The following is a 26,586-nucleotide window of genomic DNA, read 5'->3' on the forward strand; positions in this document are numbered from 1 at the left end:
AGTAAATGCCCATGTTACAGCATTGTGGCTAGAGCATGGGGAGAGTCAACATACACAGAGCCTGGTTTGGGTAAAGCACATCTAATTCATGATTTGGGCTCACCAGACATTTTATAAAATGGCTTAGATTCATATCTGAGGCAGCCTCTCAATGGTAAAATCCCTAATTTTGTAAAACACCTCCTAACAAATGTCAGAATTATATCCAAATAGGCTTGAAACCTTCCTGTTAAGCTTACATAGAAATGAAAATTTGGAACAGTATTTTCCTCATATTTTGGGTCATTAAGAATGAAGAAATTGTTTAAAATATGAAAAAAGAAAATGAATTCTTTCAAGTCAGCTTATTCAACAACCTCAGTTGTGATTAATAGCTACCATTAATTGAACATCTTGTCTGTGAAATACCGTCATGATTTCTTTTACCATAGATTCATGATTGCTCCAGTCCCAATCATTTACAGATGTTTCCTATGGACAAAACTTAGGGTAGCTGTGTTGCCATGCAACTTCAGGACAGGGAAGAGACCAAGCAGTTGGCCATTCACTTAGAGGCTGCTTAATAGCAAATAAATAATATCTCCTCCCTTATGCTTTGAATGTAGTCCAATCACAGGTTGACAGATGAATGAATATTTGAAAAGCTAGAATCTAGAAAAGGAAAACCAGAAAGCAAAGCAGGCTGTCTAACAAGCTACACTGACTGACAGGAATTGATGAAAATCTTGCATAAATCTCTTCAGAGCACATGAGAGACTTAGTGATAAACGTTGGAATTCCCACTTTAAAAGTATCAGATGGAACAGACAGTTCTCCAAAAAAGAAATACAGATGGCCAACAGACACATGAAAAGATGCTCCACATCACTAATTATCAGAGAAATGCAAATAAAACTACAATGAGGTATCACCTCACACCAGTAAGGATGGCTGCCATCCAAAAGACAAACAACAACAAATGTTGGCGAGGCTGTGGAGAAAGGGGAACCCTCCTACACTGCTGGTGGGAATGTAAGTTAGTTCAACCATTGTGGAAAGCAGTATGGAGGTACATCAAAATGCTCAAAACAGACTTACCATTTGACCCAGGAATTGCACTCCTAGGAATTTACCCTAAGAATGCAGCAATCAAGTATGAGAAAGATCAGTGCACCCCTATGTTTATCGCAGCACTATTTACAATAGCCAAGAATTGGAAGCAACCTAAATGTCCATTGATAGATGAATGGATAAAGAAGATGTGGCACATATACACAATGGAATACTACTCAGCCATAAGAAAAGGGCAAATCCAACCATTTGCAGCAACATGGATGGAGCTGGAGGGTATTATGCTCAGTGAAACAAGCCAAGCAGAGAAAGAGAAATACCAAATGATTTCACTTATCTGTGGAATACAAGAACAAAGGAAAAACTGAAGGAACAAAACAGCAGCAGAATCACAGAACTCAAGAATGGACTAACAGGTACCAAGGGAAAGGGACTGGGGAGGATGGCTGGGTAGGGAGGGATAAGGGGGGGGAGAAGTAGGGGGGTATTAAGGTTAGCATGCATGGGGGGGTAGGAGAAAAGGGAGGGCTGTACAACACAGAGAAGGCAAGTAGTGATTCTACAACATTTTGCTATGCTGATGGACAGTGACTGTAAAGGGGTTTATAGGGGAGACGTGGTATAGGGGAGAGCCTAGTAAACATAATATTCATCATGTAAGTGTAGATTAGTGATACCAAAAACAAAAAAACAAAAAAAAAAGGGCAGTTCCTGTGTGGTAACCTCCAATGAGTTCTACACAAGGGTATAAAGGGCATATAAAAGTGTAGGCAAAGGGTCTGTTTGTGTTTATACAGAGGATCAAAGCCTAATTGGGCTACCCCGAAAATGAACTAAGATACGATATGAAAGAGAACTTCCAACATCAGCACTCTCTGGAAGACTCATGCCAGAAGATGCTCATCAAAAAACCCCAACAAAGATCCACGCACTGCTACAGCTGTAGATGCACTCATCCCACCAGCTCCTGGACTTGCCATGGGAATGAAGGAGATATCGAAGCTGGCCTGTGCATACAGTAAAACAACAAATTTGACTGGATCTATACTGTTGGAACTCAACCAAGAATTAGGAGAAGTGCAAATTGTAGCACTCCAAAATCTTACAACTACAGACTATTTACTGTTAAAAGAACATAAGGGATGTGAACAATCCCCAGGAATGGGTTGTTTTAATTTGTCTGATTTCTCTCAGACTGTTCAAGTTCAGTTGGACAATATCCACCATATCATAGATAAGTTTTCACAAATGCCTAAGGTGCCTAACTGGTTTTCTTGATTTCACTGGAGATGGCTGGTAATTACAGATATGCTTTGGTTATGTAACTATACTCCTATTATGTTAATGTGTGTGTGCAATTTAAGTAGTAGCTTAAAACCTATACATGCTGAAGTTACTCTACAAGAAGATATATCAAAGAAATAATCAATCTTCCCATGTTTTCTTCCGCCTGCTACTTCTATAGCTTTTCTTCTTCCTTCCTAATTACAACCCTTAAATAGCATTCGTGCCTCATATCAAATTTACCGAGTATCATAATTCTTCCAAGTGGTAAAGATACCTCAAGACAAATGCTGGGCATAGAAGCCACAGGGCATAAATATGCAAAGAAATAAAAAGCTAACCATTTCAAACAATAAGGCTTCTCTCTCACTTACCAACTTTACATTTCCCTGTATGGCCCCGGAAGATGACTGGTTAGCCAGAGACGGGTAAGATTCCTCAAGGGAGGAACAACCTAAGACAGGCACAGTCGCAGGGGGGCCATCAGGTGAGAAATTGGGGATCAACAGAGGTGAGGCTTAGAACCTCACACCCCTGTTTTGAGAGAAATCTTCTGCATATGTGGATGTTTTATTGCCCTTGTCTAGCTTGGATTAACACATAGTCTACAGGCACACACCTGATCATCTACGTTTGCTCTCTTACAACACTAAACTATGTTTTCTACCTTTATCTTGTATCTACCTACCACTTCAGCATTTTAATAAAAATAATAATAATAAAGAGAGAAATGTGGTATCCACATATAAATCAAGTATAAAAACCAAATGAGTATTCATATTTGAACTGTTTATAGTTCATAATGCATGAGCAAAACCGAAAGTTTCTGTGATGACTGCCCTTGTACTGTTCACTATGTAACTTATTCATTATGTAAGAATTTGTTCTCCATGTAAGAACTTGTTTGTTATGCCTCAGAAGATTGGAGACTGACGAAAATTAGGCTTGGGGTGGATTAATGATTGTGCATTGAGCATTGACTCCCCTATACAGAATTTTATTGTTGTTAACAACCATTTGATCAGTAAATATGAGAGATGCCCTCACAAAAAAAAAAAAAAAAAAGGACAGACTTCCAATGGTAAAATAAATAAGTAACCGGGATGTAATGTATAGCATAAGGAATATAGTCAAGATATTGTAACAGCTTGGTAGGGTGATAGCTGGAACCTAGAATTATGTATATAAATGTTTTATCACTGTGTTGTACACTTGAAACTAATGTAATGTAATACTGTGCATCAACTACCCTTCAATAAAAAATAATTATTTAAAAAAAAAAAAATTAAAAAAAGAAGAAAGGTTGCCAATAGAGACAACTATTACTGCTGGAAGCTTTTTAGCCATGTTATCATCCTCTGCTACACTAGGTCCTCTCAGACCATCTTCATTGTCATTACAGAAATGTGCTGAGGTCCATCTAAGCCCATGGCATGTCCGATTTAGTCTTGAGCACCAGGAATGCCTTCCCAAGAGGAGCACAGACCAGTACCGCACAGTTCTCAGCACGTAGTAGGTGCTCATTACATGTGGCATGAAGGATAGATATTTATCTTTCTGGTCTCGGCAGGTAGGCTATTCTTTCTTTTTTGCTGTCTTTTTATTGTTTGTATGTACAACTCTGAATTGTTTCGCTATTCCAAACAGTCTTGAGTACATTCCCCATCCAAACTCTTACCACCATCATTAAAAATCATCCTTTTTTGTTGGTCTGTCCATCTAAAGACTCATCAAGTCCAAATTGCATAGGGAGATGATTTGTAACACTTCAATTCCCAAAGATCATTGATTTGTCTCTGTATTGAGTCATAGGAAATGATGTGCACACTTCAACTAACCCATTTATTTGTCTCTACTCCCCAAACACAATAAAAATAATAGTTCTCATAAAAAAAAAGTATCAGATGGAGAATAGAGTGCCTTCCACTAGCCATAATCAAATTAGACAGATAGGTCCACATATAAAGACAGAGGAAGGCAGGAGGATGGTCACAGGGCATGAAGTTGACAGAAAAAGAAATAAGAATAAATTAGTATTTCTTAGGAAAATGGTGTTCCACTTGGGGTAGGTATAAGTAGAACAACCCCCGAAAGCTGAAGGGGCTGTGAGAGCAAAGAAAGAGGCTGGCGAGTCCAACTGGAATCCACGGAGGTTATCTGAGGAGATGTTACCTACAGAAGCTTGTCCTGAGCAGCACAGGATGTATAGATCTCCACACCATTTAAAGCTAAAGGAGCTGATTTACAGAGGCAAGGAGAAAGGGTTTACATGCAGGGGAGCCATTGGTGTGTTAACCTTCCCTATGGAGTGTTCCCTGCTTGCATTCATACGATGTGGGGAGGGGATAAGGTGAGTCTGCATCACCATGGCAGATTTGTCAAGATGACATTACTCTTGCCATGGGACAATGGGCATTACAGTCTCCTGGTTAACTGAGGAACCATATAATAAATAACAACATTAGCGCCCCTAAGTAAGTCAATCGTCATTTACTGTAGGGTTCCGACCAAATCCACTCTGCCACCTGTTTCTGTAACCATAACCACACTCACTCATTTCATACTCTGACAATAGAGTTGAGTAGTTATGACAGAAATCCCATGGTCCACAAAGCCTGAAATATTTATTAGCTGGCCCACTACAGAAAAAACTTCCAACCTTTGATCTAGCAAGAGATCATGTCAAGATGGAATGACCTAATGATGTATTTTAGCTGGAAGGGCAAAATGAATCATTCACTTCTGTGGACTTTAATCTTCTTGGAATGAAACTTCCATGCTAGATTGATCAAAATGTCAACACTGCATTCTAGCTGAACAATACAATAGGGCATCTGCATTTTATCTCCGCAACCTAAGTAATTATCAAGTGAACTCCCAACATGAACTAGAAGGCCATCAATGGGCAACAGGTTTGACCTAATTCCTGTAAAGCAGACAGTGGGGGTAAGAGGCTGCAGAAACAGGGCAGAGGAGGCTACCTCGAAGCAGTTACCTTCAAGGTCTCTTCTGAGAAAGGGGGTTCCCCTGCCAAGCAGAACCTCAATAGGAATGGGATCTCGAATCAAAGACACTTTGTCTAGAATCAAAGACAGTTACCCCATTCACTGTGGTCTGAGAATATTAAGTAGAAAATTCCAGAAATAAACAACTGGTAAGTTTTAAATTGCATGCTGTTCAAAGTAGCATGATGAAAACTCGCACTGTCTCACTCCATCCTGCTTGGAATGAGAATCTCACTTTTTCCAATGAATCTGCACTGTAGATGCTACCCACCTGTTAGTCATATACAATAGGTATGTATGTACAGGAAAAAACAGTGTAGAGCGGGTTTGGTGCTCTCCACGGTTTCAGGCATCTGCTGTCCAGAAAGCATCTCTTCATTTCCTATCTTTTAAGGTGAAGAAGTAGTGTTTCTGCTCTTTCCTCTATTTCCCATGATTTGGGATTACCTTTCCTCTATATAGTCAAGGTTAACAGTATTTACATTTTGTTCTAGAACACAAAATTAAGTTATATTAATTGATTCTAGAAGTTCAAAATCAGTAAACAATCTTAATTAAGTGATTTTTAAAATATGATTCTATAGATTCAATCCAAAGGAGTCCCATTCAAAGTCTCACAGATTGATAGGCTGACTGAAATTTACATGAAAATGCAGAAGACACAAACGGAGTCCTTCATGTAAAACAAGAGCAGAGTTGAGGACTCAGAGCCCCTGATTTAAAGGCTTATGCTAAAGCTACAGTAATGAAGAGAGTGCAGTACTGGTACTGGGATGGACACATCAGGCAATGAGCAGAATAGAGTCCAAACAGGTCCTGTTTTGTGTTCTTCTCTGTGATATTCAGGTGCAGCCCCAACACAGGACAGGAAAACAAAATTGATCATATTCAGTCCCAGAAACAGGAGGCCTGGATTGGCAGACAGGATCCCAGGGGAGCCTCATGGAAGGCAAGAGGCAGAAAGCAGGAGCAAGGGGGAAACTGGGCCCAGAGCCTTTAGTAAGGTTTCTCAGGAAAGGCAAGGCAGGGCAGGGTAAAGAAAGAGTCTAGGACTGGCTGGTGTGAATGATTCCAGAGGACTCCGGGCTGGGAGTGGTCCCCCGTTGCCTGGTACTGGGATGCAGGGCTTCAGAGGCAGAGGAGGTTGGGCTCTGGAATGCTCAGTTCGCATATCAAACACACGCTGTCCAAGGAGCCTTTCCTATAAGAATTGTCTAGCCCAGGGACAGGCAGGCCCTCCCCAGCCAGAAAAGTTTCTAAAATGTCAAACCGTAATAATACAAAGAAAATTAAAAAACATAAACAATACAGCCCACACACATATGGCCAGTTGATTTTCAAAGAGATGCCAAGGTAATTCAATGCTGAAAGGATAGTCCTTTCAACAAATTGTGAAGGATGTGCACATGGAAAAGAAATTATGTAAATACCCCCACCAAAAATGTCTCACGTTATAGGCTTAAACTTAAAAGCTAAAGCTATACAACATTTAGAAGAAAGCTCAGCAGAAAAATCTTTGGACCAGGGGCAGGTAACGTATCTCAGGCAGGACACAGAAAGCTCTAATCATACAATACTAATTAATTGGACTTCATCAAAATTAAACCCTTCTGCACACAAACTATTTAAGAAAATGAAAAGTCAAACTACAGACTTGGAGAAAATATTTGCAATACATATATGTCTGACCAAGAAGTTATATCCAGACTTTATTAAAAATGCTTACAAGTCAGTAGTAAGGTAACCTAGTAAAATGGACAAAAGATTTGAAAGACATCACAATAAGATATATGATTTTTATGGTCATCATCATTAATCATCAGAAAATGAAAATAAAACCCCAATGAGATACCATCCACACCTACTAGGAAGGCTAAAATGAAAAAGACTGACACTACCAAGTGCTAACAAGAGTATGGAGCAACTGGAGTTCATGCTCTGCTGGTGAGAATGTGCACTGGTGCACCTGCTTTGGGAAAGCTCAGTAGCTTCCAAAAATGTTAAATGTACACTTACCAAGTGATACAGCAATTCTACTCCTAGGTACACCATGCACATGCACACACAGGCAATATACTATTACTCAGCCATGAAAAGGAACAAACAACTGATACATACAGCAACATGAGTTATCCTCTCAGAACCTGCTCTTCCCAGCACTTTTTTAAGTCACTAGGTGACACCACCATTGACCCAAACTTAAAAGTCATGTCTGACTATTCTCTTTGCCTTGCCTCTTATTTCATTATTAAATAAACCTGTAGATTACTTAGAGATAATATAATTTTTAGAATCTAATTCAAACCAACAAGCATCATGAATGCATTCATTCATTCACTCAGCAAGTTCTGCTGCCTCTATAGCAGCAGACAACACCCAGTGCACCCCCTCCAGGAGACTGACCCCCTAACTACAGAAACAGGCAATTGAACCAATAAGAAAGATACTTAAATTTCTGTATGATAAAGGAAGGACACAATCTCGCCTCGGGTTTAGGGAAGGAGGGAGAGACATTTAATCTGAGTTACAATGGATAAAATAGGACCGCAGGGTTAGGGGAAGAGATCTGGGTCCAGGCCCAAGGACCCACAGAGGCAAAGGCCCAAAAGTAAAAGCACCCTGAGGGATTAGAGGGCCAGGGCTTTAAGCTACTGAGGACAGATCATGCTTACATTCTAGAATAAAACAATCACTGGCTCTTGTGTAGAAACAGAAAAGAAGCTGGCAGGAGTTCAGACACTGCAGTTACTCCAGGAAGGACATTGGGGTGGCAGGTATGAGAGCAGTGGTAGACAAGCTAGAAAGTGAGCCAGTTCAGACCTTTAGGTGGTGATCAGCAGGAAACAGTGGTTATTTGGAACTGGGGCCAGAAAAGGACATAATCAGAAAGGACAGCACCCTTTCAGCTCCGACTGCTGGGTGGCTGATGTGGTTACTCACTGAGACTGGAAAAAGTGAAGGGAAGCAGGTTTGGGGAATGCACTGGTGGGACAGGGCATCTGAGTTGCCTGCTCCACACACATGGGGACATGTCCCAGGAGACACAGGGCTAGTGCTCAGGAGAGAGGTTGCAGCGGGAGATGCAGTCTCAAGAATGATTAATACACATACGCCAGCTGAAGTCACACCAGTAGGTGGGATTACTCCACGAGCAAATGTAAAGTGAGGAAAGAAACACTCAGGAACCCAGATGAGGTAGAAGTCAAAAATTAAAATGCAATCTAATGGAATTTTAACCTTTACACGGTATTCCCTTTTTGCCTACAACTAGATATGAGGCCAACTTCTCTGCAGAGCTCTCAGCGCACGTCTATCAGTCTGAAGCCCGGCCCACAGCTATTTATGAAATAAACAAAGGGCTTGGCTTTCTTCATTACTGCCACTTTGTGGATGATACTCTAGAAACCAGCTCATTAAATCACCCTGTTAAGTGCTTGCTAATGTGACGTTCATCAAAAATTAATCAAATCATTCTACAACTAAGCATAAAATGTAAACCCAAAAATATGATTCACATTTTTAAAGAGGTCTATAATTATCAACATAAAATAGAGCCTCTCTCTGCTAATATAGCACTTTTTGAAAGTATGCAAACTGCAATTTGATGCAGCACCCAGATGCTTATTTTGCTCAGCAATTAATTCAGTTAGAAATGTACATACTATGAATCAAATTAAATCCAGCAGAGGTGAAACAATAATTGGTGAATCTGCTTGAAATTGATTTACTGGCTATCAATATCGCAAATTTTGAGGATTTTTTTATAACAAAACTCAGTCTGTTCTTCCTCTTGATCCCATAATCATCTGTGATGTTCTGATTTTGCCAATATAGAAACAAGATGACCTCATATAAAATCCCTCTTGTTACATTATATGACACCTCATGGTAAGGTTGAACACAGAGGCACAGATGACAAAATATTTTGGTCAGTCTGAGACAGTGTACACACACAGCAATAAACAGATACAGGTATGTGCACACTATATACAAAGAACAGACCAACAGCTTGCTGTGGAGCCTCCACTCATAAAACAGATACACAGAGACTGACTCTGGAAAATGGAAGTAGGAATGGGGGAAGGAAGCCGGAGGAAAACTTGTACTTTTTACTCTATATTGTTTATTTTTATAATGCAAATGTATCCTTGTGTTGCTTATGTTTAAAAATGAAGTGTGAAAACTGAGGCAGTGATACTGTTCTTATGGGCATAGGGGACATTACAGCCTGTAATTCCTCATAGCCTCCTGCAGACAATTCATTGAGGCCATGGCCCCGCACACCAAATGCTAAGCTAGTGAGCCTAAGTCCCCTTAGGGGAAACATATTCTGTATGTTATGCTACAAATTCACATCCTCTATGTCAATTTCCATTCCAGGTGCTTTTGCCTCCCATTTATAGTTCAGCTTGTCAGTTTAATTTTGTGCTGCTTTATAGGTATCCACAATAATTACAATGTTTGATTCTGTACCTAAAAGTTGAGCTAAACAGAGCCGTTTAAATGCATATGTTCTGCCCACTTTGACTCCCAACCCACATCTACACACACACCCATCACCCACACACATGCAAGCATATGTACCAGCTGCTGTTGTGTGTATCTTTCATCTTACCAGCTATTTTCCTATTACTTTCTACAGCATATCTGATGACATTATTATTGATGCTATAGTAAGCAGCTAACGTAAGTGGTAAAAATACATGTGCTATAATGAATCAAAATGACGTACGCACCCAACAAACTCTCTCAACGCATTCTAATCAGAAAAAGGGTTTTTAGATTTTCTTCCTTGAGTGTACTACACAAGGAAGAAGTGGCACTGGGGAGAAACAGTCATAAAAACTGGGGACCATAAAAGTAAATGTTTAGGTCACTGAGAATAAAAGAAAGTTTGTCTAGAAAATCTGTGTCAAATAATATGGTAATTCACTGGTTCTATGTGTAGTCTTTTTAACCTGAAGTTCCCTGAAACATATAGCTCAGTTTTACACTAAGAGAAGAGCTAAAACATCACCATAAAATAGCCTTTCTAGCATTTATATGATAAAAAAGCATGGGTTTGTTTTCATTTTCTGCTTTTTAGTTTTATTATTAATCATGAATTTAAACAAAACTGGTATCTTCCTAATTTGCTCACAAAATGAAGCAAAAATAATTCAATTGTTTATCACATTCCAAATTTTTATTAGGAACGTGTTATTTCTAACCTTCTATTTTTGTATTTTTTGTTTTATGTTCCTTGGGAAATGGGTGCATCCCTTATTTAAAATAAAATAAAAAGCCAGGGGGAAAAAGAGAATAAAATAGAAAAAGAAAGACTACACCTAATCATAATTTAGAACAAGAATAAGATTTAGGATTAGAAAGGAAATTAGAAGTCTGGGTTCTGCCTAGCTGGGTTCATGTCCCAAACTCCAGAACCTACAAACTATAGGATGGTCAGAAGTTTCTTTGCCATTCCATACCTGTCTCCTTATTAGTCAAATGAGTCTAATAATAGTGCCTAATCCTCTCAGGAGTCTTGCAAGAGTAAATAGGACAAAATAGTGCCTAGCACATAGTAGGTGTCTAATAAATATTAGCTCTCACTAGTAGGACAGAATAGGAAACTAAGGCCTAGAGAGTTAAGTGCTCTCTCTGGGATGATCTAACCAGCTAAAGGCAGAACTGTCATTACAACTCGGGTCCCCTGACTTCTTTTTGGATGTTTTGGTTTCTTTTCTATTTATTACTCTATTTCTAGTCTGGAGGAATTACTTTCAAGGAAATGAGATAGCAAAAAAACCCTCAGATAAGCATGGTCTAGATTTGAAAGAAGCAAAGGAAGAACTTTGGTCTGTTGAGCACAGACACACACACCAAATAAGAAACCAAATTTGGAGGTGGTGGGGGTGACACAGACACAAAGCCCCCAATTAGACTTTTTATTAGGATGCAATTCATTAAAACATAATTACATCTCCTATTAAATAATTAATCATAAGGTTAGAAGAAAAGGTCATGTTGAATGTTAATTATACATCCTTTAAAGAATTTCAAAGATGTTAATAGCAGCACTCTAATAGACTGTCAGGTGTATAAATTAACTGACACTTAGAAGGCAATTCAGCATTATCATGTAAAAATTTAAATATATATATCCTTTTGCTAATCGATATTACTGGTAAAAATTTACCATACAATTAATTGCAGAAGTGTGCATCCCTGTACACAAAAGGCTGTTTGGTGCATTACCGGCAATACTAAATACCGGAAAAAATGTAGGCCTTTCTTTAACGGGGAAATTATGACTGTGGTGCATTCATACAATGAAATCAGTGGGATGATACCAAAAGTTTCTCTGAGACAGATTATGCAATGAAAATAAAAGTCAAAACATACAAGAATTGTGCCTATATATATATATATATATATAACCTATATGTGGTTTTTTTTAAACAAAGAATAGAGATATATGAGTATTTTTGCACTAGAAAATGCTAGAGACACACAAGAAATGTAACAGTGGTTATCTCTGGGAAACAGGATTGAAGTCAGGAGGACAAGAGATAGAGAGGAGTAAATATTTACTTTTCTTTCATGATGTTACATAGTTCTTATATATATATATATATATAATTTTTAACCACAGACGTAATTTTTAAATTTAAGTAAAATAACAAGTTAAAATAAGTCAAAGATTGTGAAGAAACATAAACAGGCCAACAGACAAATTTAAGAGCAGAGAACCAGGAGGCCCCACTTGGACGGCTGAACGTTCTTACCTGACACTTAGCACTACAGTACTTGGCCACTTGGCATTGAGAGCACCTCATCAGTTTTTCCTTCCTGTTAAAAAAAATGCATCTCACATTAGGAAACGAGTGCAACCATAAAGTGGCTAAAGGAAGAAAACATGAATTAACATATTCACTCCAATATGCTCTGCTCTCTCCATCCGTATGGTCCCTGAAAATTCAGATTTTTCCCTTTTATGAACATGGCCACCTGAGTTTGAAATGTACATAATAACTAACTTTCTTTTTTTTATTGTGGTAAAATATACACAGTTTATTATATTGATTAACCATTTTTAAGTAGATACCATTTTTAAGTTTGAAATGTACATAATAACTAACGTTCTTTTTTTTATTGTGGTAAAATATACACAAAGTTTATTATGTTGATTAACCATTTTTAAGTAGACATTTTAAGTGTGTTGAAATGACAATTCAAAGCCAAAAATGGAGTCATTCATGCTAAGCCCCACATGATCAAGCCAAGACTTCATTACAGTTTCTGCTTTCCCAGAAATGGAATCGCCTGATGGGCATGAGTGAGGTGACCTGCCCGACAGACCCTGCCATCCCCCAAAGGAAGGTGACTCTGCAATAACCACCTTGCTTTTCCAGCTACTATAACGTCCTTGTCCCCCCTCCCTTCTGCCGGTAGGAATCTGTCATTTTGCACAGCTCCCCAGAGCTCCTTTCTATCTGCTACATTGGATGCCACCCAACTTATGAACTGCTGAATAAAGCTTATAAAGATCTTTAAAATTTACTCAGTTGAAATTTTGTGGCACTAAGTGGCACTAAGCGCATTGATATTGTTGTGCAGCCATCACCACCACCAATGTTTATTTTAACATAAATTTAATTAAAATTCAGAGATTCCCATTTAGACAAAAATATTTCACTTCAGAGATTTTAACTTCTGCATATGAAACTAAGAATCTAGTCCATCAGTTAGTTCAAAGTATCCTAAACCCTTCAAGTATAAAAACTTTATAAGTCTTAACTTAAAGAGGTTAATTATGAATATATTCCTCCTGGGAAATGATCTTAAAATCTGAATTATAAAATAAAAATATAAATCTGATGATAAAATCTGATGGTGACAAAAAGACAAGGCTGTGAATAATTTCAGAGTTGCTGAGAACATTAAAAGTTAAACTATAATATTAACATCAATGACAAAACCAGAAAAAAATCTAAGCACTTCTCATGTGCCAGGTACTGTTCAAAGTTTTCTTGATAGCTGTCGACACTCAACTTCACACAATGCTGTAAGTAAGCAGTCTTACTATGCCCACTTTAGATATGCTTCACTACATCATTCAGAAGATAAAAAGTAGAGAGAAAAGTACAAACTGACTATGGAAACACACCATGAGATGCATGTGCAGGTGATGCTGAAAGAGTGAGAACAGCATCCCACAGACAATCAGAACTGAAATATGCTATGTACTGGCCCCTAAGTGAGCAGGAGTAAGATACAGAGCATAAAATACAGGGAGAGGTTAAAAGTCTAAACAGAGCAAAGCAAAAACTTCTCCCACACACCCTGACCCCACCCCCATATAGAAGCTGACAGTTACCAACATTCCAGGTGGTAACCCTAACCCAAGACTAGTCTGGCCCTAAAGTTCTTGCTTTTAACTATCACACTGTATCACCACTCTTGGACAAAACACAATCCACCCACAGAATGTTTATGAGACACACTTCAAATGAAAGGACATATAAAGGTGGGATGAAAAGGATAGGCCAGGAAATATTAACAAGAAAAAAGTCTTACGTGTAACTATGCATCAATATCAGAAAAAAGACTTTGGGGGGAAGGGGACAGCCAAGATAGCGGCGTGAGTGGAGCAGCGGAAATCTCCTCCCAAAACCACATATATCTATGAAAATATAACAAAGACAATTCTTCCTAAAATAAAGACCAGAGGACACAGGACAACATCCAGACCACATCCACACCTGCGAGAAACCAGTGCCTCGTAAAGGGGGTAAGATACAAGCCCCAGCCCGGAGGGACCCGAGCGCCCATCCCCCCAGCTCCCGGCGGGAGAAGAATAGGCAGAGCGGGAGGGAGACGGAGCCCAGGACTGTTGAACACCCAGCGCCCGCCATCCGGACCAGAGCGCAGACACAGTGCATGTGCGGGGCCCTGGATACTAGCAGCAAGAACGGTGACAGGGTAACTGAGGCCTGGCGCCAGAGGACATAAGAAAAGTGAGCGGCCAATTTTTTTTTTTTTTGCGGTTTTGTTTTGGCGAGCGCTTTTTGGAAGTCTTAAAGGGATAGGGACCCCAATACTAGGGAAACAGGGCAGCAAGACCGGTGAGCAGATGACTGAAGCTGGCGCCGGAGAATAAAGAAAAACGAGGGGCCATTTTTTTTTTTTTATGTGATCGTTGTTTTGTTTTGACTGGTGCTTTTTGGAAGTCTTAAAGGGGCAGGGCGGGACACTTAATCCAGAGGTAGGGAATCCGGGGATCTGAGGGCACCCTAATCCCCTGGGCTGCAGGGACCACAGAGGCCCCTTACGGAGATAAATAGCCTCCCAGCCGCTCCCCCTCCAACATGACTCCATCACTTTGGAGCAGCTGCAGGAGCCAGGCCACGCCCACAGCAACAGCGGAGATAAACTCCATAGCAGCCGGGCAGGAAGCAGAAACCCTGTCTGCACGCAGCTGCCCAGCACAAGCCACTAGAGGCCGCTGTTCTCCCAGGAGAGGAGGGCCACAAACCAACAAGAAAGGAAGTCCTTCCAGCCGTCACTCGTCCCAGTTCTGCAAACTATTCCTATCACCATGAAAAGACAAAATTACAGGCAAACCAAGATCACAGAGGCAACACCAGAAAAGGAGACAGACCTAACCAGTCTTCCTGACAAAGAACTCAAAATAAAAATCATAAACATGCTGGCAGAGATGCAGAGAAATACGCAAGAGAAATGGGATGAAGTCCGGAGGGAGATCACAGATGCCAGAAAGGAGATCGCAGAAATGAAACAAACTCTGGAAGGGTTTATAAGCAGAATGGATAGAATGCAAGAGGCCATTGATGGAATTGAAATCAGAGAACAGGAACGCATAGAAGCTGACATAGAGACAGACAAAAGGATCTCCAGGAATGAAACAATATTAAGAGAACTGTGTGACCAATCCAAAGGAGCAATATCTGTATTATAGGGGTTCCAGAATAAGAAGAGAGAGGAAAAGAGATGGAAAGTATCTTAGAAGAAATAATTGCTGAAAACTTCCCCACACTGGGGGAGGAAATAATCGAACAGACCACGGAAATACACAGAACCCCCAACAGAAAGGATCCAAGAAGGACAACACCAAGACACATAATAATTAAAATGGCAAAGATCAAGGACAAGAAAAGAGTGTTAAAGGCAGCTAGAGAGAAAAAGGTCACCTATAAAGGGAGACCCAACAGGCTACCATCAGATTTCTCAACAGAAACCCTACAGGCCAGAAGAGAATGGCATGATATATTTAACACAATGAAACAGAAGGGCCTTGAACCAAGGATACTGTATCCAGCACGACTATCATTCAAATACGATGATGGGATTAAACAATTCCCAGACAAACAAAAGCTGAGGGAATTTGCTTCCCAGAAACCACCTCTACAGAACATCTTACAGGGACAGCTCTAGATGGGAGCACTCCTAGAAAGAGCACAGCACAAAACACCCAACATAGGAAAAATGGAGGAGGAGGAATAAGAAGGGAGAGAAGAAAAGAATCTCCAGACAGTGTATATAACAGCTCAATAAGCGAGCTAAGTTAGGCAGTAAGATACTAAAGAGGCTAACCTTGAACCTTTGGTAACCACGAATTTAAAGCCTGCAATGGCAATAAGTACATATCTTTCAATAGTCACCCTAAATGTTAATGGACTGAAAGCACCAATCAAAAGACACAGAATAATAGAATGGATAAAAAAGCAAGAACCATCTATGTGCTGCTTACAAGAAACTCACCTCAAACCCAAAGACATGTACAGTCTAAAAGTAAAGGGATGGAAAAACATATTTCAGGCAAACAACAGCGAGAAGAAAGCAGGGTTTGCAGTACTAATATCAGACAAAATAGACTTCAAAACAAAGAAAGTAAAAAGAGACAAAGAAGGACACTACATAATGATAAAGGGCTCAGTCAAACAAGAGGATATAACCATTCTAAATATATATGCACCCAACACAGGAGCACCAGCATATGTGAAACAAATACTACCAGAACTAAAGGGGGAAATAGACTGCAATGCATTCATTCTAGGAGACTTCAACACACCACTCACCCCAAAGGATAGATCCACCGGGCAGAAAATAAGTAAGGACACGGAAGCACTGAACAACACAGTAGAGCAGACGAACCTAATAGACATCTACAGAACTCTACATCCAAAAGCAACAGGATGCACATTCTTCTCAAGTGCACATGGAACATTCTCCAGAATAGACCACATACTAGGCCACAAAAAGAGCCTCAGTAAATTCCAAAAGATTGAAATCCTACCAACCAACCTTTCAGACCACAGAGGCATAAAACTAGAAATAAACTGTACAAAGAAAGCAAAAAAGATCACAAACACATGGAGGCTTAACAACACACTCCTAAATAATCAATGGATCAATGACCAAATCAAAATGGAGATCCAGCAATATATGGAAAGAAATGACAACAATAACACTAAGCCACAACTTCTGTGGGACACAGTAAAAGCAGTCTTAAGAGGAAAGTATATAGCAATACAAGCGTATTTAAAAAAGGAAGAGCAATCCCAAATGAATGGTCTAATGTCACAATTATCGAAATTGGGAAAAGAAGAACAGATGAGGCCTAAGGTCAGCAGAAGGAGGGACATAATAAATATCAGAGAAGAAATACATAAAATTGAGAAGAATAAAACAATAGCAAAAATCAATGAAACCAAGAGCTGGTTCTTTGAGAAAATAAACAAAATAGATAAGCCTCTAGCCAGACTTATTAAGAGGAAAAGAGAGTCAACACAAATCAACAGTATCAGAAACGAGAAAGGAAAAATCACGACGGACCCCACAGAAATACAAAGAATTATTAGAGAATACTATGAAAACCTATATGCTAACAAGCTGGGAAACCTAGGAGAAATGGACAACTTCCTAGAAAAATACTACCTTCCAAGACTGACCCAGAAAGAAACAGAAAATCTAAACAGACCAATTACCAGCAACGAAAGTGAAGCGATAATCAAAAAACAACCAAGTAACAAAACCACTGGGCCAGATGGATTTACCTTGGAATTTTATCAGACACAGGGAAGACATGATACCCATTCTCCTTAAAGTTTTCCAAAAAATAGAGGAGGAGGGGATACTCCCAAACTCATTATATGAAGGTAACATCACCCTAATGCCAAAACCAGGCAAAGACCCCACCAAAAAAGAAAACTACAGACCAATATCCCTGATGAACGTACATGCAAAAATACTCAACAAAATATTAGCAAACCGAATTCAAAAATACATCAAAAGGATCATAAACCATGACCAAGTGGGATTCACCCCAGGAATGCAAGGATGGTACAACATTCGAAAGTCCATCAACATCATCCACCACATCAACAAAAAGAAAGACAAAAACCACATGATCATCTCCATAGATGCTGAAAAAGCATTTGACAAAATTCAACATCCATTCATGATAAAAATTCTCAGCAAAATGGGAATAGAGGTCAAGTACCTCAACATAATAAAGGCCATCTATGATAAACCCACAGCCAACATTATATTGAACAGTGAGAAGCTGAAAGCATTTCCTCTGAGATCGGGAACTAGACAGGGATGCCCAGTCTCCCCACTGTCACTTAACATAATACTGGAGGTCCTAGCCACAGCAATTAGACAAAACAAAGAAATACAAGGAATCCAGACTGGTAAAGAAGAAGTTAAACTGTCACTATTTGCAGATGACATGATACTGTACATAAAAAACCCTAAAGACTCCACCCCAAAACTGCTAGAACTGATATCGGAATACAGCAAAGTTGCAGGATACAAAATCAAAACACAGAAATCTGAGGCTTTCCTATACACTAACAATGAACCAACAGAAAGAGAAATCAGGAAAACAACTCCATTCACAATTGCATCCAAAAAAATAAAATACCAAGTCACTCTTAAGAGAAATTAAAGGGGACACTAACAGATGGAAACTCATCCCATGCTCGTGGCTAGGAAGAATTAATATCGTCAAAATGGCCATCCTGCCCAAAGCAATATACAGATTTGATGCAATCCCTATGAAACTACCAGCAACATTCTTCAATGAACTGGAACAAATAATTCAAAAATTCATATGGAAACACCAAAGACCCCGAATAGCCAAAGCAATCCTGAGAAAGAAGAATAAAGTAGGGGGGGATCTCACTCCCCAACTTCAAGCTCTACTATAAAGCCATAGTAATCAAGACAATTTGGTACTGGCACAAGAACAGAGTCAGAGACCAATGGAACAGACTAGAGAATCCAGACATTAACCCAGACATATATGGTCAATTAATATTTGATAAAGGAGCCATGGACATACAATGGTGAAATGACAGTCTCTTCAACAGATGGAGCTGGCAAAACTGGACAGCTACATGTAAGAGAATGAAACTGGACCATTGTCTAACCCCATAAACAAAAGTAAACTCAAAATGGATCAAAGACCTGAATGTAATGAAACCATTAAACTCTTGGAAGAAAACATAGGCAAAAACCTCTTAGACATAAACATGAGTGACCTCTTTTTGAACATATCTCCCCGGGCAAGGAAAACAACAGCAAAAATGAACAAGTGGGACTATATTAAGCTGAAAAGCTTCTGTCCAGCAAAAGACACCAGCAATAGAACAAAAAGGAACCCTACAGTATGGGAGAATATATTTGAAAATGACACATCCAATAAAGGCTTGAAGTCCAGAATATATAAAGAGCTCACATGCCTCAACAAACAAAAAACAAATAACCCAATTAAAAAATGGGCAGAGGAACTGAACAGACAGTTCTCCAAAAAAGAAATACAGATGGCCAACAGACACATGAAAAGATGCTCCACATCGCTAATTATCAGAGAAATACAAATTAAAACTACAATGAGGTGTCACCTCACACCAGTAAGGATGGCTGCCATCCAAAAGACAAACAACAACAAATGTTGGCGAGGCTGTGGAGAAAGAGCAACCCTCCTACACTACTGGTGGGAATGTAAATTAGTTCAACCATTGTGGAAATCAGTATGGAGGTACATTAAAATGCTCAAAACAGACTTACCATTTGACCCAGGAATTGCACTCCTAGGAATTTACCCTAAGAATGCAGCAATCAAGTATGAGAAAGACCAATGTACCCCTATGTTTATTGCAGCACTATTTACAATAGCCAAGAATTGAAAGCAACCTAAATGTCTATCGATAGATGAATGGATAAAGAAGATGTGGTACATATATACAATGGAATACTACTCAGCCATAAGAAAAGGGCAAATCCTACCATTTGCAGCAACAAGGATGGAGCTGGAGGGTATTATGCTCAGTGAAACAAGCCAAGTGGAGAAAGAGAAATACCAAATGATTTCACTCATCTGTGGAATATAAGTACAAAGGAAAAACTGAAGGAACAAAACAGCAGCAGAATCACAGAACTCAAGAATGGACTAACAGGTACCAAAGGGAAAGGGACTGGGGAGGATGGGTGGGTAGGGAGGGATAAGGGGGGAGAAGAAGAAGAGGGGTATTAAGATTAGCATACATGGGGGGGTGGGAGAACGGGGAGGGCTGTACAACACAGAGAAGGCAAGTAGTGATTCTACAACATTTTGCTATGCTGATGGACAGTGACTGTAAAGGGGTTTATAGGGGGGACCTGGTACAGGGGAGAGCCTAATAAACATAATATTTGTCATGTAAGTGTAGATTAATAGTACCAAAAAAAAGAAAAAAGGCAGTTCCTGTGTGGTGACCTCCAATGAGTTCTACACAAGGGTATAAAGGGCATATAAAAGTGTAGGCAAAGGGCCTGTTTGTGTTTATACAGAGGATCAAAGCCTAATTTGGCTACCCCGAAAATCAACTAAGATACAATATGAAAAAGAACTTGCAACATCAGCACTCTCTGGAAGACTCATGCCAGAAGATGATCATCAAAAAACCCCAACAAAGATCCCTGCACTGCTACAGCTGTAGATGCACTCATCCCACCAGTTCCTGGACTTGCCATGGGAATGAGGAAGGAGATATCTAAGCTGGCCTGTGCATACAGTAAAACAACAAATTTGACTGGATCTATACTGTTGGAACTCAACCAAGAATTAGGAGAAGTGCAAATTGTAGCACTCCAAAATCTTACAACTACAGACTATTTACTGTTAAAAGAACATAAGGGATGTGAACAATCCCCAGGAATGGGTTGTTTTAATTTGTCTGATTTCTCTCAGAGTGTTCAAGTTCAGTTGGACAATATCCACCATATCATAGGTAAGTTTTCACAAATGCCTAAGGTGCCTAACTGGTTTTCTTGATTTCACTGGAGATGTATGGTAATTACAGATATGCTTTGGTTATGTAACTATACTCCTATTATGTTAATGTGTGTGTGCAATTTAAGTAGTAGCTTAAAACCTATACATGCTGAAGTTACTCTACAAGAAGATATGTCAAAGAAATAATCAATCTTCCCATGTTTTCTTCCGCCTGCTACTTCTATAGCTTTTCTTCTTCCTTCCTAATTACAACCCTTAAATAGAATTCGTGCCTCATATCAAATTTACCGAGTATCATAATTCTTCCAAGTGGTAAAGATACCTCAAGACAAATGCTGGGCATAGAAGCCACAGGGCATTAATATGCAAAGAAGTAAAAAGCTAACCTTTTCAAACAATAAGGCTTCTCTCTCACTTACCAACTTTACATTTCCCTGTATGGCTCTGGAAGATGACTGGTTAGCCAGAGACGGGTAAGATTCCTCAAGGGAGGAACAACCTAAGACAGGCACAGTCGCAGGGGGGCCATCAGGTGAGAAATTGGGGATCAACAAAGGTGAGGCTTAGAACCTCTCCCCCCCTGTTCTGAGAGAAATCTTCTGCATACGTGGATGTTTTATTGCCCTTGTCTAGCTTGGATTAACACAGAGTCTACAGGCACACACCTGATCATCTACATTTGCTCTCTTACAACACTAAACTATGTTTTCTACCTTTATCTTGTATCTACCTACCACTTCAGCATTTTATTAAAAATAATAATAATAAGGAGAGAAATGTGGTATCCACATATAAATCAAGTATAAAAATCAAATGAGTATTCATATTTGAACTGTTTATAGTTCATAATGCATGAGCAAATCCAAAAGTTTCTGTGATGACTGCCTTTGTACTGTTCACCATGTAACTTATTCACTATGTAAGAATTTGTTCTCCATGTAAGAACTTGTTCGTTACGCTTCAGAAGATTGTAGACTGATGAAAATTAGGCTTGGGGTGGATTAATGATTGTGCATTGAGCATTGACTCCCCTATATAGAATTTTATTGTCATTAACAACCATTTGATCAATAAATATGAGAGATGCCCTCACAAAAAAAAAAAAAAAAGTACACACTTCCAATTGTAAAATAAATAAGTAACCAGGATGTAATGTATAGCATAAGGAATATAGTCAAAATATTGTAACAACTTGGTATGGTGATAGCTGGTACCTAGAATTATCATGTATATAAATGTTGAATCACTGTGTTGTACACCTGAAACTAATGAAATACTGTGCGTCAACTACCCTTCAATAAAAAATAATTATCTACAAAAAAAAAAAAAAGAAAAAAGACTTTCAGTTTAAAGATATTAACAATAGCCCGGTGTTAGGTACCTGGTAACAAATGTGCCCAGTCTCAAAATATATAAAGTACAAATAACTGATCTAAGAAAAAAATGACAATAAACAATAAGGTAATGCACATAAGGCCTTTAAAATAGTGCCTGGAACATAAGTAGCATATAAGCCTTATCTATTATTATAGAAAGGTATAAAGTCTTTTTCAGGAATTCATAGATCAATCAGATAAAGAATCAGGATATAATTTACTTGATCTCATGCAAAACACAGACGCTTGTACAGCTGATATGAATGTGTGTTCACATGCACTCAAAAAGTGTCTACATACTAGGCCACAAAGCAAAACTCAAAAATCCCATAGAATCAATATCATAATTTCCTCCAATGATAAAGGAATTACATTAGAAATCAGTAATAAAAAGAAACCCAGTAAAATCTCTTATGTACGAAAATTTTAAAGAATGCTTCTATGTAATGCACAGATCAAAGAAGAATGATCATGAAATTAGGAAATATATCAGATTAAATAATTAAAAAAATGAGAACTTGTGAGATAAAGCTAAAGTAATCTTTGCAGGAACATTTATAGCTTTAGATGTTCATGTTAAAAGAAGAAAAACTGCAAATAAGTAAGTTAAACATACAAGTCAAAAATTTTAATTTAAAAATAGAAAACCAATGAATGCATAAGGATAAGAAATTATAACACAAATCTACAAAATGAAGTAGAATACAAAGGTATAATAGCAAGGACAAACCCAAAATAAATAACATCAATACATTTCTTGCAAGATTCTTTAAGAAAAAAAGAGAAAGTTCACAAACAAATAATATTAGGAATAAAATGGAATATAATTCATTATATTCATTACATTCAGTAGAGATTTAAAAACATAGAAGTGAGAACTCTGGGGCGCTGACAGCAGTGATATGATTTTCAAACTCTTAAGTTTTCCCATAGAAAATGACAGAACAAGGACAGCAAAACCCACCCACCACTCCTCACCCTGGAAAACATCTACAACAAGTACAAAAACATGAGTGGGCAGAAAAAAACCACTGATAACTCCGGGACTTAAATGAAACCAGTATATTTGTGGGAGAAAATAAACAGGACAACTGGGCTTCCAGTGGACCTAAAAACATGAAAAGCCTCAAATTGCCAAAAATTATCCAGGGGAAAGTGTGTCATGCAATCTGAGAAGGGCAGCCCCAACAGGGCGAGGATGCTTGTGCAGGACCCTCCCAGGTCAGGCGCCTCCCCTGAATCCTGCCTTCCTCAGACCTGGTTCCTCAGGTTATCCCTCATCTCCCTTTTGCTCATCTCAATTATTCAGAGGTTAATCCATTGCTCACAAATGAAGATTCTCCAACTCTATAACGTGTTTCTTCTCTATTTTAAAAAAAGATGAGCAGGATCAAGATACACAGATCATGGATGAACACACTATTAAGTATTAAAACTTCATCTTCAGACTCCCACAGCTACCAACCACAGGCTTTAATGAATTTTAACATAAAAATCCAGCAAAGTAAATAGCAAGACGCATCTAAGTACTTAAATAACTTAGTTGCTATTTGATAAGTGAAAGAAATTCCTTAATGTTTAGGGTTATTATCAAATAACAAAACAAATAAATTTAAGTTCTCAAATTTCAAAAAACATGGTCAACTGAATCCAAAAGAAAAGTTGTATATGTTTCATTAGACCAACCACTGAGCCTTTGAAGTTACTGCTTTTCTCTTTGGAGTAAGGTTCTGGGTAATAGCATCCTGGCAAGGTTTACCTGCAGAGAAGAAATGTGGGCAGTAGTGAGAGAGGAAAAGAAATAGGAGAAACACAGCCCCCAGACAGTTCATGAAAATATTTTTCCTTTTCTCTTAAAAAAAATCACATTGTTTGGGATTTAGTGGCTTGTTATCTGTCCATCTCAGGGTATTCCTAGAGGTGACTTGATAACATAATACTAAGGTCATGCTTAAGATGCCATAGGAATCCATTCTTCAATTCACCTTTGAGAACTCACTGCTATCATGATAATCTTAAAAGAAAAAACAGCATAGAATTTCCAAATGAAAGATAAACCCACACTTCTCTTAGAAAAAAAAAGTAGTTGGAATATTCAAGTCAAATAAAAAGCAGAATTAATAGCAGTCCTACAGAAGCAGGACCATGTATTTTAGGTAGCTCCAGAGGCAAAAACAAGAAACACTGAATGGAAGTTAGAAGGCAAACTTTGTCTAAAGGTAGAGATGATCTTCCTTGCAACAGCAACTGTTCAAAAATCCAGTGGCGTGCCTGAGAGGAGGTTAGGTCACTTGCCACGTTCAAGGAGAACCTGTAGGCACATTCACTAGGCATGATGTGAGGGAAAGTCCAGCATGTTTCTGCTTCTCTTGGGCAACCCACAGATATAAACTAAATTTGATAATGACAGAGGTGGTCCACGTTATTGAGCAAAGTATGTAGTTCAGAGGAGTAGAGAAGTAACAAATATGCAATTTCACAGACTGCAAGAACATCCTGTTTGCAAAGTGGTTATCTCAGGAGTCCATGCAGAACTAGAATTTTGGAATGAGGAGCAATCTAAAAAAACAGGTTAGGAATGTATCACTAACAGAAACATGATTAATTTTTTTCCTGTTTTCCCCTCCACTCAAGAGATAAATAGTAGTTTTCTACCTCCAAATTATTATGTAATAAAATTAATGGGCTCTTTAGCTCTCCCCCTCAAAAAACCAAGACAGAATCCCCTATCACTTGCTCATATAAACTCTGATATGCTATAGAACACAGTGTCAGACCAGAAAAATCTCAGATTGCTCAGTACTCCAAATATCGTAGCTCATACAGCAAAAGTTAGGGCCTCCCTTCCAAATGAGGGCTGGGACATACTTAGTTTCTCCAACAGCCTAGGCAACTGAAATGTGGAAAAGAAATAAAAACAGAGCAGAATTACTTGTTCTTCCATTATACAAATTTGAAAGTTATACAAGCACATAAGTGAAACCACTGTCTCTAAGAAATCAAAGAGGAATGGGGTTAGCTGGATCCCTCAAATCCCAGCAATTTGGGTATTATTTAAGGGACTAGCTCTCTGTCCTTGGTTACCAGGGGTGAGACCTAGTGCACTGCTTGAAACTCTACCCTAAAATAATATGGCCAGTTTCTAGGCAGAGGGAAAGAGGTTTCCTGGAAAAGATACAGAAAACTAGCAAATCCTAGTTAGTCTCACATTTCCCTGAGAGCTGGCACCTGCAGAATCCATTTTAAACTCACTGTAGAGAAAAAGTGCACGTACACTACATTCATACACACTGTGCTTATATTCAGGGCTCTTGGTCCCTAGCATCTCCCAGTTGGCCTCATGGCTGAAGCTCTCCCTCTAGCACCCTCCACACTCACTACTGACCAGGCAGAGGCTCAGAACCACAGGGAGGCTGCGCGGCCCTCCTGCCCTCTGAAGCACACTGGTTCGGATGGAGAACTGCCCCGGATGATCAGAAGCGACCCCCAAGCCCAGTGTGTGTCTTTGCAGCCTCCTCTTTAAAGCTGAAGTCTCCTACTCAGCAATCTTTTGCACATTATTGTCAGGACCGAAATTTAGTTTGCGGCTGATCATTGTGACTTTTGGGGAGGAATCTGAGCTAAGGAAAAGATAAGAGTTCATTAGATAGAGTCTGCACCACTTATAGTTCTAAAGAATGAGTGTTGACTTACAGGATGTCTGCCTTCATACCACTTGCCTTATTGCAAGTTTTATGGAAGACTCTCTGAGTAGAACTCCTAGTAAAATTCTTTTGCACACAGTTAAGACACATGATGTTCTGTGCTGCATGAGGAATAGAAACATCATGTGGGTGAGCTCTTAATAATGAAGAGCTCCATTTTTTTTAATTGGCAAAAAGCTTAAATGAATGAACAAATGAAGGCTAAATATAATTTTTAAAACAATGAGGTCACAGAAGTATATTTCTTTAAAGAATTTATGTTTGTAAGTATCTGTGAAATCTCAGAATCCTGATTCATTAGAATTGTAATGCCTTGTAACCAAGTGCTTGGCTGTTTTCCCATGGAAATTTCTGAAGGAAACGAATTTCTATGCCATGAAAAAGGGATGATCCTAAATAAAGTCATGTTATTCTATCAAGGGCAGTGCAATCACTTTTTCTCTGACCAAATGTAATACACTGAAAAATGCTAAACATAATGAACTCCCTTTGACATAGTCATAATAATACAGTAAAGGATTCTTCCATTTTTGTTTTGATTTGGTAATTAGGTTGGTATAGGTCCAAAGGCTTTTTTTTTTTTTAAAGAGATTCATATCCAGCATCCACAAAATAAGCAAATGCAATGGTTACTACTTCAGGGAAAATGAATCTACCTTCCTGGGAGAAACACAAGCAATTTAAATCCACATTAACAGTTAGGGAAAAAGAACAGCAAAGTACTTGAGCGAAGTTAGCCAAGGGAGGCAGACCACCACCCTACTTGGGTACTTCCCCTCCATCCCCCACCATCCTCAGTCCCCTAAATTAAAGCTATTGTCCCTGTGGAGGCTGCTACCCGAGGAGCATAAAGTCCCCTGTTAGTGACACATGACTGGCAC

The 26,586-nt window shown here is 38.9% G+C and overlaps 1 protein-coding gene across 3 annotated transcripts in view; it reads right to left on the minus strand.

The window, feature by feature from the left end:
* The window catches only part of SMYD3 (SET and MYND domain containing 3), an 807,351-nt gene that overhangs the window by 595,387 nt on the left and 185,378 nt on the right, over window positions 1–26,586 (minus strand). For all 3 annotated transcript variants that reach the window (XM_057507857.1, XM_036918391.2, XM_036918389.2), the window contains exon 2: window positions 12,107–12,170. In XM_057507857.1, coding sequence (XP_057363840.1) covers window positions 12,107–12,170 — 64 coding nt within the window. The remainder of the gene's footprint in view (window positions 1–12,106; window positions 12,171–26,586) is intronic.

Source organism: Manis pentadactyla, chromosome 9, assembly GCF_030020395.1.
Source record: "Manis pentadactyla isolate mManPen7 chromosome 9, mManPen7.hap1, whole genome shotgun sequence".
NCBI lineage: Eukaryota > Metazoa > Chordata > Mammalia > Pholidota > Manidae > Manis > Manis pentadactyla.